We start from the raw sequence: 16,237 nt of genomic DNA on the forward strand, positions 1-16,237 counted from the left end.
TTACGGTACTTACAGAGCCCCTAGACCTTATTTATTATGAAAAAAGACAGCAAAATTCAATTTTGACAATATGGGCCCTTTAATTGCTAACCTGAGCAACTTTTGTTTCATTGTTTCAACTAACTTATACTGTATTATGGAACTTAAATTAACAGCTTTTTAAATCTGTATTCTAGTGCACTGTACAACCAACACTATCCTCTAGCATCTCACAACTAATGGTTCCATGAGGCTGCCAAAAAAGATGTCCAAGATTCACGGGTGCTGAAAAAAAGGTGTTGAACTAAATTGAAACTGTTTATAGGGACGAGCGTATATTTATGCAACTGCTACAATACAAATCCAATACAATCCTGATCTGAGAAACAAGCTCTAAAAAGAAGCGAGGATGGTTTCTACTCTGTCAGTATCATATCATGTTCACGGCCTAGTCATGTTAAGGCTTTTTTTTTCCTGAAAAAAAATTTATTTGGTGTCTGCAAAAGCAGATAACTGATTATTTTCCAATTTTCACGATGACTTGGCAGTTTAATTTACAGTCTGTGTCTTAAATGCATGTCTTACCAACATCAGACATCTCAGGCACAGTGGCTGAGAACGGTCCATCAGGGAATGTTGGAGCGTTGTCATTGACATCCTGAACCTTGATGATGAACTCTGACTCTGCCTCAAGCGAGCGGTTCGTCCGTCGGTCGATGGCCCTTGCATGCAGGACATACTGGGACTTCCTCTCACGGTCCAGGCTCTTGGCGGCGTGGATGTCACCCGTCGTCTCATTGATGATAAAGACAGAGCCGGCCCCCTCTCCGGACAGGATGTATCGCACCGTGCCATCGCCCTTGTCAGAGTTGGAGTGGAGCTGGAGATGTAAGAAGAAAATGAGTGAGGGAGGGAGCGGTAAAGTGTGCGACAAGTACGTAATACAGAGTAATAGCCAAGTGTCAGGTTGAGTGGTCAGTTAATGGTGAGGAGCTGGCAATGAGAGGCACGACTGTCCAATCGGGGAGGATTGGAGTGTGACAGGCTGTACCAAAGGTTCAGTATCTGAAACAAGTTACTGTCACAGTAAATGGAAAATAAGAGGAGTGTGACAGAACACATTCTACAACATGCAGTCCATCCTGAGCAGATTGTGTCACCGGGCAAATTACAGATGAAGAAAGTGAAGATTAAGATACAGTAAGTATCAGAGAAAAACCCTTATATATTGTATTTCAGTATGATTGGAGCTCTCCAGTGGACTTTGAAGCTCTATGTGTTTGTCTGTGCCTCATGAAATGTAACACTACCTTAACAGCATGAACGGAGTCTTATCTTAAATTATCCTTGACTACATTCTGCAGCCACTGGTATGATGTCTGCTGAATTGTTAGTGCAAGAATCCAGACTTTCCTTCAACCATACAGCGACTATTTGCTGCTGCACTTCCCCCTGCCTGAATGATGGATCATATGGTAATGATAACACATCAACTGGTTGAGTTGAGTAACAAATGAAACAACCTTTTCATTCCAGGAGTGGCTGAGGGGGTCTCAGAAGCCCTTGATAATCTACAAACACTGTGTTCTACTTTTCTTAGGCAGCAACAGACTAAGACATGAGCTTATCCTCCCTGAAAGATATACATTCCAGTCTAATATACTCGGATTATGCCCAGTGCTGGCAACAAATGAACATGCATGTGTCATGTCTGTTCTGGTAGGTACTGTTACAGCAAATATCCACCGCCCACAATAAGTATGACACTCTCTCGGTCTCCCGCCCCAACAGCTTTAATATAAATAACCCAACTGAGTGTAGAACCCAGAACTATGGCGTTAGCGACAATTCTTATCTGTTCTGGCAGCACCCTGACCTTTTCAGAAGAGATTGTTCTCGCCTGAATCAATTGGGCTCATGCTTTTGGCAAATATTCTGCATGGCACGCTGTCCTGGCCACCTGCATGACTTTTTTATAATGTGCAGGATGTGTGGCCCTGCCCTGGACAGCTCCCTGAACAAAATGCCTCCATTACTACCCCCTACCCTCATGCCTGCTCCTCGTACTGCAAACTGCAAACATCTGATGCCCCTCTGAGACCACTATGCCTGCTTCATCTAGGGTAGGGTTGGTTTTCCACCAACCCGAAGTTGGCATGTTGATGTGTCCTTGGGCAAGACAATTAACCCATAAAATGCCACTTTCGACTGTGTATGAATGTGTATGAATGCAACAGAAAGCATGGTAAATAGCACCGAATGGGGGAATGTGACTTCTTCTGTAAAGCACTTTAAGTGGTCAATATGACTAGAAAAGCGCTTTATAGATACAGTTCAATTACCAGTGTCAGTAATGGGCAGGTAATGTTAAATATGTGTTTTAATTAGTGATCGAGTTGGCTAATATTAGCATAGCACGAACACAATTACAATCATAGTAAGTAAAGTCATACATCAGCGTTGTAATGTAGCCTACATCTTAATATTTTGGAAGAGTTTCAAAGCAATAATTAGGAAAATAAGCATTAGCATCCACTATTGTCATTATAGACTATAGTTCAGTAAGCTTGAGTCAAAAAAATCGATGGACAGGAACCCTGCTATCATGAGTAAAGCTTTTTCCTCACAAAAAACCGAAGTGAGAATATTCTGATCTCATGCCCCCATTGGCTTGATGTTTATCCAGCCAAGTTTATCAGAACCTTCCATATCTGTCAAATATAACTGCTACAAAAAAGAAGAAACCAGTGGGAAATGTTGGTAGGAAATCTGAAATCAACAGCAGTGCCCAGGGGCCAAAACTACAAAACAGGATTTGTGGTTATCAAGGTCACTTAAGGTTTTTTTGGTTCTACAAAGCTGGTTCACATGTTACCTGGTAAATCACCATGGTAACTTATGCTGAACGGCTAACTTGCTCCAACGCATGTTAAATTCATGATAACAGATCAAAACCTGTCAACAGCCCAACCGCTGACCAATCACTGGAAAACCAATCACTGGAGTCATATTTCTTCATAATCCTGAATGGGACAAAATACATTATGGTAAAATGACAAATAATAAAGAGCAAGAGATATTCATAGAGGAGTGGAATCATGTTTCTGACATTTAATGGGTTCATTCTGCTGTTAAAGCAGTCTCTAAAAAACAGAGGGTTTATCACACTAATACATAGGCTAATTAATATTATAACTCAACAAAGATTATCCCTGACAGTGTTGATGCTTTTACTGTCTCAGTCTATCACTGTAGCTCGGAATAACATTAACGACTTCCCTCCTCTGCTTCAGCAGCAAAAACAGTCTGACATCACTTCAGCTCCTCTTCATAATATTTTAATCATCGTCACATAAAAGGGCAAACATATTTACTCAATAGAAAATTTATACAATTCCTCTGCTTATTTACAGTATATTATTAAACTGACTGTACATATTAAAAACGACTTCAAGATGTTCTTTTACATTCTCATTATTTTATCTTTTTTTTTACATTTCCCTTTGGAAAATGGAACTTTGACATGTCGTTTTAACGGAATTTATCTACAGGTATCCGCGTTTCTTTCATATAATATTAAGAATAATTCATATTTCTGACAATGTTGTTTGTTCATTCACATGAACGTGTTTGTAGTTGGATATGAAAACCCAGGGTTAACTAAGAAAGTTAATAACCAGCTTCGTACTACTGGTCATAAGGACGACCAATGTTAGGTGAAGCAAGATGACGAAATATGTTGAACTTGCTTCGTAGTACAGGCCCCTGGTCTCAGAGGTCACACAAGACATGTTTATATGTATGATAACATTCCAAAAACCTGATCATATATGTGATACCAGTGTACTTGTAAAGTTCTCATTTGCTGCAGGAGATGATAATGTGATAGAGTACATCTGGGACAATGGCAAGGTAATCAGACTCAGATGCAGAGAACAGGGTTTACGATAAAAGACGGAATCTTTACTCAGAGTTCAGATGTTCAGACACAAAAAGTCAGAACAAAAACAAGCGAGAAGGAGGCAAAAATCCAAAGTCCGATAACACAAGCAGGTAAATAAAGTAATATTTATTTTTAAGAAGAAAAGTATCTCATTCAATCCAAACATATCTTATGATGACTTGCCCAAATAATCAAGACATGATGTCACTCGACTTTTGTCACTTAATTTCATTAGCAGGGTTGCACTATTGAGTTCTTGTTAAACAGTTTTCTGACATCTGATTACCCATATCTTACTCTAAATAAGCACGCATAATAAAAGTGTTGTCGTTTTCTGAAAAAAACCCTCTGTTTTGACAATATCCGCCAGTCGCTTTTTTTTCAAACGAAGGCATTCTTGTCAAGATCAAGGTAAAGTGAGATGTAGGTTAGCAACTCTTCAGTAGTTTTGAGAGTCTGCAAGAAAGAGCAGACCATCAGCAGCACTAAGAGAAATCCCCCTGGTGTCGGTGGCCCATTAAACATCCATAAAGTCGTCGCCATCCTCTGTAGGCAGAACGGATTCAGCATGAACCTGGTAGAGAGTTCTCAGCAGCAGACAGACGTCAGCTGAGCACTGGCTCTGCTCTGTAAGAGTGCACTGCGTGTAGACATCGGACCAGGTGCTAACTTGTTAGCCAAGAACGAGACTCCGATTATCCACTGCAGCCACAGTGATAAAGAATTTCATCTGGCTATGACTGGTTTATGTGAAACATGGCTCAAACCAAATGTTTTCTTACCATTAAATAAATTTTCCTTACCTGAGTCCCTACATCTACTTAACATGGTGGGAGTGTGGACATAAACCTGTCTTTTCAGTTTAATCGTTTATCTTCTTGGGTCTTGTGTTAAAATCACCTCCATCATCTATGAATTTCTTTGTCCTAGGAGCAGATTGGAAGTTTAAAAAAAAAAAAAAGGTTCACTTCATCACTGCAGTGGTCTATAGGTTCAGAGATGGTATCCAAATTTAGGGAAAGGAAAAACAAAGAAGATGGTCTTGTATCTGCAGAAAGAAAAGTCTATTCAAGGAGCTGAAAGTCCAACTGCTTTCTAAATCTAAGCCAGAACATATTTAATGCATTCCTTCCACCCCTAAGACTAAGAACACAAAGGCAATAATTCTAAATCTTTGAAAAAGCTCTTAAGACCAACATTACCTATGATAATGTTCAAAAGAGAGGGGAACACGAGGACAGAACTGTCAGAACATGTCAACAGTCTCTACAAGTGAACTTATGACCAAACCTCCTCAAGGAAAATTTCTGTGTGTAGTGTCAGTGAGACTTCCAGGAGCAGAGGAATGACATGACCAGTTATGTTGTAAGCTATTGCAACGAAATTCAAGATCTCATTTCATATCCATTTTTTAGGGCCATGGGGTGATTAAGACCAGTCAAAAATGAGGCAATGTCAATATTCTCAAGAAGATTTTAGAGACACATTTTGGATGTTTTTATCTCAAAAGTTAATTTTGCGGAGGCGTTAATGAGGACATCTCAATTATTGCTTTATAGGTGTGTTCTTTGAGTTTCTAAATATGCCTTATGGTGATTTCACAATGAACCGATTGCTCTCCCTACTTGCCTGACTATATATAGCCATGTCAATCATTGGACACAATTGTTCATGGATATATTATTAACCCTTTTTATTTTCATATCTCTTATTAAAATGTTCATTGTATCTTATGAAAACCCTGATGAAGACCACAACCCCCAAATGGCTGTTCTGACAACAAAGTCTTTCAATTAAACCTGCAAAATAGCATATTGTGGGAATTATTAAGAACATGCATATTGTAGAATTTGGTACGTATAATTGTATGTTCATTGAAATGCTCACAACAGTTAACTGAAACTGATGACCAAATGGTTAGGTGTATACCAAATGGGACTCCCTGGACCATATGCAGTACAGTGGAGCCCCATACGCTCAGCCTATTTTCTATCTCTGCTTCATTGTCACTGACTAATGAACAATGTACTTGGAGCACTTACAAGTGAGAGTGGTTAAAGAATAATTATAATATAAATAGGGTAGGGTTAGTTAAGGTTCAGCTCTGGGAGCTGATTGAGGATTTATGAAACACACGACATAGAACTGTGGTTACCGGTAATGTATTGAAAATATAACAAAAAATACTTGGAGGGTAATGAAGGAGAAATTAACAAAAGGAAAAAAAAATATATATATATATACAAATTGCTACTAGTAGTTAAGTCTCTTAATTATTTTACAGTGTACATTTAATCATTGGTCATCACTCAGCAATAAACCGTCAATCACTCAATTTTCACAATTAATTCAAATAAATCAAAACCAACATTTCCATAAATATTCTTTCCCATAAATGCTACACTTGGATAATGTTTGAGTTCAGGAAATCTAGTGAACAAAGTTAATGAGTGGCTAATGGTATGATCCTACTACACCATGAGAATGGGACAGTCTATCATTGGGTTTTCCTTGGAGAGGAGTACCAAAAGTGTTCAAGGTTTTCCTTCAGCTTCAGCTTGTCATCTTCAGTGCTCCAAAAATAAAAGCCTGACCTGTTTAAGTAAACAGGCATAATTACCATGAAACTTTAATATTAAGATTTCCTTCGGGTAAATGTAATACCCAATTTCACATCAATGTTCATTATCATGGCTCACCAGTGTTCATCCAAAAGACCTAATCCACAGCAGCAGCACAGCAGCAATTCCAGTATTGATGTGAAACTGTTGAACAATTATAAAAAGGCATGGCATGGATGGTCAGCATTTCCTTTGTTAGCATTGCTAAATTAGCAGTGGTGCTAAAATGCTTCCACAAGGTCCAGTGAGGTTCCACTCACCAATATCGAGATGCATCAGAGGTTTCCAGAATCCAATTTCAAAGTTGGTTGTGAGGGTTTCAACTGCAAGGTGATATCCTTCCATTCTTGTGGCTGGCTAGGCAACATGTGAATGGTTAAAGTGTACCCTCTTTCCACAGGAAGGGAGAGAATGGTGATTGGCTCAGGTGTTTTGATTAACAGATGACACATCTGAGTGTCTCGGTGGTGGGACAGCCGTGAACATTTCCAGGGTGAATATTTATTACTTTAACAGTGTTACATAGTTAAGAGATACAGGACTCATAGAAGCCTTAAGGGAAAGTCTGAGATCCCCAAGTGTTTAAAGGTGCACGTCCCCTTTTCATGTGTGGAGAGGTGCAACAGTGGAGAATATAATTCAGGCATTGAAGAGCATGATGGATATGCGAACAACCTGCATGTCTCCTCTTATCCCCTTTCCAAAACATTATTGGAGAGAACAAAGTGTCAGGGGAGGCAAATCTGACACAGTAGGCACCATAAAACGAAATAGACACAGAAAGACGACGCAATGGGCTGCAGGGAGAGCAGAACAGAAATTCACTGCCAGTACAGCTTGAACAAGGCTGCAGTGTTAAGACAAAGAAACTCCATCTCGCTGGCACAAAATAAAACATTTAAAAGAAAAACGAGGGGACAGAAGAAGACCGAGACAAGGGGGGGAAGAGGATAAAAATACATCAGCATGGAACAACAGTGTTTCTAACCAGCAGCTGCTGGTGAGGAAAGTGCAGAGACTGACACTTTGAGGCTAAAATATTTTCCCCCCCTTGTGTATTCTTCACCACTGCTTGAAGAACAAAGGCTTGTGAGGATGTGAAATATGAATCAAAAAGCTTGTGGGTAGGCAGGAAGTGATGGTTATTAATTTAAACAGGTTAATTCCCTTCTGGTGGGATTTACAGGACACGCTCTATCACTAACGTTGAGAGCCAAGAAACAATAAGGTGGTTTCACTCTGATTAGATATGTGATATATCAAAATCATGCAGAGAGAAAATTAGGACAGGTGGGCAAATGACTGTTCAAAGTTCTGAATCCAAAATGAATTTGAAAGAATATGTGATCGTCGACTTGTGAAGTTCCAAAATAGCCTACCACAGTTTTTGCAAGATTACTTACGGTGTTTTGACTTGTTTTGAAAAAAGTTGTTTTCCAGTGCAGTAGCTTTAAAATCTACGCAGAATTACATTTAGACTGCTTCTCTCTGAGCGGATGGTTTCTGGTAACCTGGTTCTCATCCTGTTCAAAAAAAAACGTTGTTGTTTTTTTTTTACTCTCCACTGTCGCCAATCTATTGCTCACTCTGGGAAACTGTTGGGTTTCCCCTTTAAAATAGTTAATTCTCACCCTTAACCTTAGTATAACAAGTGCCTTGAAATAATGGATGTTGTGTTTTGGCTTTGTAAAACTGATTTAAACTGAATGTATATAGTATTAATCGGATGCCATTGAGGCGAAACCAAACAAGAAGAAAGTGGACAGGATTTTACTTGAAACGCAAACATTCATCAGTGGGGACACGGTATATTATTATTATTGTGTTATTCTTGGGTCCTGTATTTCCCCTCTCTTACTACTATGAGAAGTGTTGGCTCAAAACCATTTTCATTGGCAGAAAAAATCTTTCCACCATGACCAGGAAATTGATTTTCATGCCACCAATGATAAGACATCACACAACTAACGTGAAGTGCCACCTTACTATCAAGAAAATGTTTTTACGCTGCTATCATGAACATGTATCAGCGAGTAGATACCATCAGAAGACTGCTGCTGCTGTTTCCCAGGAGGAGAGCTACAGACAGAGAGGGGGAGGGGGGGTTCCCAGATGTGAATATATATCAGATTTCTGTGAGTATGAACAGTTAAATGAATCTTGCATCAGACACAAATCAGCCTCCACAAGTTTGTCAGACGGAGAGTGTCAGCCTAATCGTGCCATGTTTGGCTGTGGCGCAGTGCTTGCCGGGATATCAGAATCATGGCCTAGAACACACGAGTCCTGTACAAAGACGCACACGCACGCACACACACACACACACACACACACACACACACACACACACACACACACACACTATACTTGCCTGGCAAGACATGAGGCACTCACACTCGCTGCAGCTCTCCTTAATTTTGGCAGTAAGTGAATTCCCTGAACGGTGTGTGTTTAGTTAACTGATCTCTCCAACGCACACACACACACACACACACACACACACACACACACACACACACAGGCATGCACACAGACAAACTGACATAAGAAGAGTGTGTGTGGACAGCGTCCAGGAGAGGCAGAGCCCTTCATGTTGGCTGCAGCTCTTGTTTGGATGTTTGGGAATGCACGCCGTCTCTCGCAGAGGAAGTATGGCATCAAGCCAGCGCTGAACGGACAGGGCACACACACGTCACGTTCAATTACACTGACTCACACTCATTTTCCCTGGAGATGGGCCGTCGCCGTAATCACAAGCGCTGTACTTGCCTAACCCAAATCCTTAACCTTACTCATGCCCAAATCCCACAACATGCAGTGATTTTTGTGCTATGGGGACACAGATTTATGTCCCTGCAGCAAGAGCAACAGGCAACAAATCCTTAATTTTGTGTCGTGTTGGCCAATTAAGCTGTGATAAATCCCCCATGATCCTTTTACCGAGAGGGAAGCACGAAGAGGTGTACAGGGACACAGGCGGGCAAATGTCTGTTCGAGGCATTTCTTTATGAAATTCAGTTCAAGTGCAGCTTGCTATATCTCTAATGGATCCAGTTTGGTCTGCAGAGCTGCACAAACAGATTTCTAGCTATTATGGGACAAAATAACTTCACAAAATGCCAAAAAACCTACACACTGACATCATAATTTGAAATTGTGTCCGTCTGATACATGGACATCCAATATTTTACCTCCTTTTAGCCCTAGTTTTGCAGTGGCGGCGCCAGAGAACTTTGTTTTGCAGGGGGGTGAGAGAGTAGAATGGTCCACCTCACGTCAAACTCAATCTGACAGTTTTATTACCCCATAAGTCCCGCCCCTTTTTAATAGTCGTAAAAGAAATACATCCGGTCGTAAAAATACGAGATGATCAGCGAGACCCCGGTGACGGCCTTCAATGCGGGCTGGTCGTCAGTTACAGGTTAAAAAAAAGCTGTGTGCGCAGGTCATCTGATGAATGTGTGCGGTGTATCGGATTCTGGGGCCTCAACCACATAGCGGCTGGATTGCTGCCGATCCTCTCTCCTTATAATTAGTTTGGTAACTTTGGAACTGATTTCATGGGGGTGCTATGCCACCACTAGGGGAAGCTGAAGCACCGACAAGCCCCCTCTTTAGCACCGCACCTGCTGGTTCGGTCTTCATGAGGGCTGCAACGTTTAGTCGACATAATCGATTCCGCTGATAATAATAATTCTTGGATGCGGATTTTTTGTATCGCTGAGTCATATAATTAAAAAAAATATCTTCAACTGTCTCTGGCAAACCACGTTAAAGTTAATTTGTAACTACAGTGCACTACAGGAAATATGGAAATATTTCACTGATGAAATAAGTTAATTGCGGAAGAGTAGTCATGAGCATCTGAAACGCAGGGCTCCTGGACAGTGTCGCCCCCAGAAATGCCAGGGTGGCACACCAAGGGTGGCACACCAAAACCAAAAGCCATAACTGAATTTCATGAATTCTATTACGGCGGTGTCGTTTATTTTGGCGTTTTGGATTTGAGGTATGGAGAGTTGGATTTAGTTAATTTACATCTGTTTTTTGTTACGTTATACTTTATATTTAGGGCCAGTGATTTCATTGGGGGGGTGCGCGGCCACTGATCCTGGAGCCATGATGTCTACTCCGCAGAGCCGGCCCTTGGCAAAGCCTGTACAGGCGAATGCTAAGGGCGCCGTCATCCATGTGGGGGTATGTGGGTCAGTGTCCATAAAGCACATAGGTTGTAAGGATATTAATGGAGGTGATCATTATTCATATTCGTACAACCTATGTGTTTATAATTGAATTCTTGCAGACAACTGTTTACAAGAGCAAAAAGTTCTTCCCAGATCCAGCCTCCTGAATTGCTGTCAAAGTTCACCAGATTGATGGATTTATCTATGGGATGTACAAAGATTTTCTTCCGGGGGAGCATGCTCTCGGACCCCCCTACAGGGTCTTTTGGTATTGCAATTTCATGTACATACAATAGCTTAATTCAGCTCACCTCTTTACCTATTCGGATAAATAAACCGTTGTAAAAACCCTGGGAGGTGGCTGAAAAATACATTTCACAAAGATAAAAAACAGGACAGTCGTTGAAAACGTCTGCATATGTGGTACGTATTCATCCTCTGTTACACCCAGCGCCATTTTACAGTTGTAGAAAGCAGAGATTATTTCTGAACCCAGGACAGTCGGCTACAGTTACTGCCCATCACTTTCACTGACAGTTGGTTAATGTGTTTGAAAAGTAACTTGGAGTCCAGATCATTGTTTGTACAGATTGTCTGTCATCTGGGCAGGTCAGACCAATTGAACTGATTAAAACTGCATTTGTTTTGATCAATGAAACAAAGCTTAGCGCTTATATAATTCTCCTGTTTACTATTTTGTCAGACACATCAGCAGCCTCAGAACAAAATGAAATTCGACTCTTGGCGTGATCACTCCTGTGGAGATATGAGATGATAGATCTGTGTCTCAGCAGGGCCAGTGATCGTCATATCACTTCTTCCAGTGTGAAAGCTGCTGTATACCAATGAGCTGACCAATCCACTTTCATTCACACTACACTTAATTGTTTAACCAGGGAAGGGTTGGACAATTAAGTGTCATTAGCCATGTTCCCGTCCACATGTTTTAATGCGAATTAAATAATATTGAATTGAAATGCCTTATGGAAACAGAAAAATTTGATTGCATTTCATGAATATCGACACAAAGTTTGTATGTTCAATCTCTTCGGATTTTCTCTTAATCGGTAAAAGGCTTTTGCGATAAACGAATGATGGAAACGTTGATAAAAAAAGGATTGTGATTATGTTTAAGGTCATTTCCGCCACAAACATCCGCTTTCTTTGCAGATATGGCGGGTGTCAGATGTAATTGGACAGATGAGAAGATGAGATATTTTCTAGCATCAATTTTAATGCTAGTGGTGCCGGAGGGAAAATAAAAGGATTCTTCACAAGTTTCTTGAATGTTGTGCGATTTAGTGAAAAATGAATGGAAACACCTTAAAATGTCTGAAATCTATTTGATACACCAACTTCATCGCACAGGGTGTGACGTCATTAAGCACAGGTTTTTATTCAGTTGCAAGCCGCACTTTCACCGGCTTTATTTGCATGAATGTTTTTAGCGACCTTCAGTTAATTCGACTGACAAGTGGATGGAAGCATGGGTACTGTGAGCACATCACAGTTCGCTTCTGTCTGTGGTTTGGTGTTGAACCAAAGCCACCCATTGCCATTCGGAACAGCAGAAACAATGACAGACAAACAGAAAACGACAGAAAAAGACTAGCATAGTGACACATTACAGTTGACATGACAAACTCTCACTGCGGAGGAGGCAGAGAGCAGGGGGAGGATGCGATGTGGCTCTTTTGATTCGTGACAGCCTAATGGCCGAGCAGAGAGATGACAGGGAGGAAGAACAGTGAGGAGAAGACTGGTCCGTTGCGTGACACGCATATATACTGAGTTATTCAAATGATCAAAAGGGCCTCATCAGACGCACGGATGAATACAAATACAGTACAAAGACTGTACTACCACTGTACAACTTTTGATCAGACTATGCATTTTGAGCAACTTATCAAACCCCTAACCCGTTCTCGTCTATTTCATTTTAGAAAACATTGCAAAACTGACCCGTATCGTTTCAAAACCTGAACTAGAGGTGATCATTCATGCACTTACAGTATTTCATCTGGATTCGATTACTGCAATTCCCTTTTCACCTTTCTCTGCAAATCATCTCTTGGCCGCTCACAAGCGATTCAAAGTGCTGCTGCAAGGCTCCTGACTGGATCCAGCAAAAACCGACCCACATCACACCCGTTCTATATTCTCTACGCCGGCTTCCTGTTCAAATTCAGAATCCACTTTGAGGTCCTTGTTTTAACTTATCGATCACTCCACTGAGGAGCCCCCAAGTACATCTCTGACGTTAGGTCTTCTGACCTGGACTTACTTGTTGTCCCTCAAACGCGATTAAAAAATACAATTTCCCATTGCCCGTGTCTTTACTTACTGTATATGAATCCACATAGTAAAACTTTATTAAACTTTGTGACTACAAGGAAAAGCATAATGTACAGAGTCCTTCACTTTTACACTTGGTTGTGCTGTACAGTATTTTGAACTGTAAAGGGATGCTGTTTCTGTGCATCAACCTACACTCAATGATCCAAAAATGTCAATCATTGCATGATGCTGCCACCGCCATGCTTCAGCATAGGGATGGTAATGAGCCAGGTGATGAGCAGATATATAGATATGTTCTAAAAGGCATTTAGTGTATCCAAATTCACGTTTTCTAGTTGGTGGGTTTGTAGTAGTTAATCATGGAGGTGTTTTGGGTGCAACATGCAGTGCCACTGTTGCGAGCATGCTAAATGTAGCCAGATATCCAGAATGAATTGTCATTTTAGTTTACATTATATAAACTGACATTGTGTTGCCATAACCAATAAGAACAATAATCATCATCAGTAGCGACCCACTGATTTGGGCCGACAGACACTGCTGTGGTGATTTCTAGGAGCAAAGTTTTCTGCAACAACTGAATATATGCAGAGCTAAGAATTGTTTCTAACAGTATTACGGAAGAGTATTATGGGCCAGGCATAAGAAAAAAAAATAGAGGAGGAAGATTTTTTTTAATCCTATGTTTCTAGAATAAAGTTTACAAGCATTGTTCTCAGTCGTGAAAGGACGCTGGCGCTGTCTGTTCGCCGCTTCTCCGTCTCCTGCTGCCGTCTCCTGCTGCCACTGCCCCCGTACACCGGCCATCTCAACCTCTGGGCATCGGCTGGCTGATACTGAGGACTTCACTCCTGGACAGTCTCTCAGCTGCTCCCCGTAGTCGCTCGGACTCCCTGGCCGGATAACAATTTCCCCGGCTAGCTGCTAGCAGGTCGCCCTCATTCAGTCATCGAGTTGTGGCTCATGCTAGCTGCTACAGCGGCTCACCTGGTCGCCCCCGTCCCTCTCACTCCGCATGGTTCTTCCCATCTCCAGTGGCTGCACATCTTCTCCTGTCACTCCGTGGACAATCCTGGCAACAGTCTTCCTCCTCTACTCGCCAAGTCCACTGCTAATCGATAACACGGAGCTCTCGGTCCCTCCGGATTTCCCTCCCGGCACCATGCTCAAATACTCAACTCCGCAGCTGTTTGACCTCTTCAACCTCACCATCCCATCCTGCATCTCAGTGATTAAACACCTCGGACTCCTACGCCGACCACGCTACATCCACAGAGGCTCTTGCCGCAGATTTATTTATTCCCAGCACGGACACTCCATTCCATCCATCCGCTCAGCTGCACGCCCCGTCGCACCTCTGCACCGTCTGTGGTACTCTTACATCGCAACCCGCCTGGCAGGATACAAAACCCGGACTGGACCTCAGTGCTCACTGCCCTCTGATTACCTCTACCACTTCACCAAACACCAAAACCGAGCTACTCGACGTCCAACCATCTGCTAATCCACCTACTGCCCCCCCACTGCACCACCACCCCTCCCCAGCGCCTCCCCGCACTTCTAACCGGGACAACCTCAGACCTCTCCGGCCTGCCCCGATCCCACCACCTTCTTACTCTGCCAACCTTGCGCTACTCAACACCCGATCACTTAACAATAAAGCCCCTGCCCTCCATGAACTAATCCTCGACAACAGCCTGGATTTCCTTCTCATCACTGAAACCTGAACGACTTCTCCTCCCTCAACCAAGCATCCCCCCTGGTTTTAGCTACATCACCAAACCCCGCCGCTCCCGCCGTGGAGGTGGACTCACCGTTATTTTCAATCAGAATTTCCAGATCTCAGAACTCACCCTCCCCTCAGTATCATCCTTTGAATTCCTTGCCTTCAAAGCCCTATCCTCCACGACAGTTGTCCTCATCTACCGAACACCTAAACCAAACCCCTCCTTCCTCTCTGACTTCACCGAGTTCCTCACACTAGACTCATCCCTCTCCCCACGTCTGCTGCTACTCGGTGACCTAAACATCCACATGGACTCACCACTCTCCTGGAAAATTTCGCACTCACGCAGCATGTCACCTTCCCCACCCACGACAAAGGACACATCCTCGACCTCGTCTGCACCAGTAACACACCGATGCTCGACCTCCACTCATGCCTCTTTCCCCTCTCTGACCATAAACTCATACGGTTTACCATCCCTTCTCCCACCCCCCGACCGTCTCCCACTGAATTAGCTTCAGGGTCCTGGTCTTCACCTTCAAAGTCCTCCACCATCTTGCTCCCCAATACCTCACTGATCTCGAAATGTTAAATAAATAATTTTTAAATCCTCAAATAATAATAATAATTACTCATTTATTACAGGGCACTGTGTACTGTAATATTTCATTCCCTTATTCTATACAGCTTTTTTAGATTTCTACCCAAATTACTTTTATGTTGTATTCTGTTGATTTTACATTTCGTCTCTTATATTCTATTTCGACCACATTGTTTTCCTGTACATATTATGCAAGTCTGGAAAAAGTATTGACTTTGACCTTCAATATTGATGAACTCATCACTTCCCTTTCTCTTCTCATCTTTTTTAAAATGCTCATCTTTGCATAGCGTGGTGGTTTTAAGTACCGCTCATCTTAATCTACTGTAAAATTCCGAGACAACACAAGGTGGGATTATTTTTGTCACAATTAAATGACAAAATAAACCATTGGTCTATGCCCTTAATAATGGCACATTCAAGCATTTGAGATTTTGTTAGGTTAAGGCACAGAAAGCAAAAAGGTGGTTATGTTTATGGAAATGGATAATTTGTGTTAAAATGACTGCTTTGTGTCCTGAAACTGTCCTCCTAAAATGAACAAATGCCACAAAATAACGTATTTACATTTGTGACAAAGCTCTCAATGTAGGAATTATGATAGAAGAACGAAAGATTTACCCAGGTGACATTGCTGTAGAGTTGAAGTTCACAAACAGAAAAGGTAACAATAGATCAACAAAACTTTAGCGTATTATAATCCCATGTCTCGTAAACGCAATAAAGGCTTCAGATGTTAGTCAGTGACCATCACGGCCGCCAGCTCCCAGGAAGAAACATCATGTGTTCAGCAGCAGAGAAAATTTGCCATATTTTCATGAACACTGAAAAACAAGACCCCACAAGTGCTGACAGAGTTCAAGGGGGCAGAATCATGACAAATAG

The 16,237-nt window shown here is 41.8% G+C and overlaps 1 protein-coding gene across 1 annotated transcript in view; it reads right to left on the bottom strand.

Annotated features, from left to right (window-relative positions):
• Window positions 1-16,237, bottom strand: part of LOC118311203 (cadherin-18-like) — a 118,095-nt gene that overhangs the window by 63,690 nt on the left and 38,168 nt on the right. The window contains exon 3 of the mRNA XM_035634830.2: window positions 565-859. Within this exon, the coding sequence (XP_035490723.2) occupies window positions 565-859 (295 nt within the window). The remainder of the gene's footprint in view (window positions 1-564; window positions 860-16,237) is intronic.

The sequence above is a fragment of the Scophthalmus maximus genome, chromosome 5 (assembly GCF_022379125.1).
Source record: "Scophthalmus maximus strain ysfricsl-2021 chromosome 5, ASM2237912v1, whole genome shotgun sequence".
Taxonomy (NCBI): domain Eukaryota; kingdom Metazoa; phylum Chordata; class Actinopteri; order Pleuronectiformes; family Scophthalmidae; genus Scophthalmus; species Scophthalmus maximus.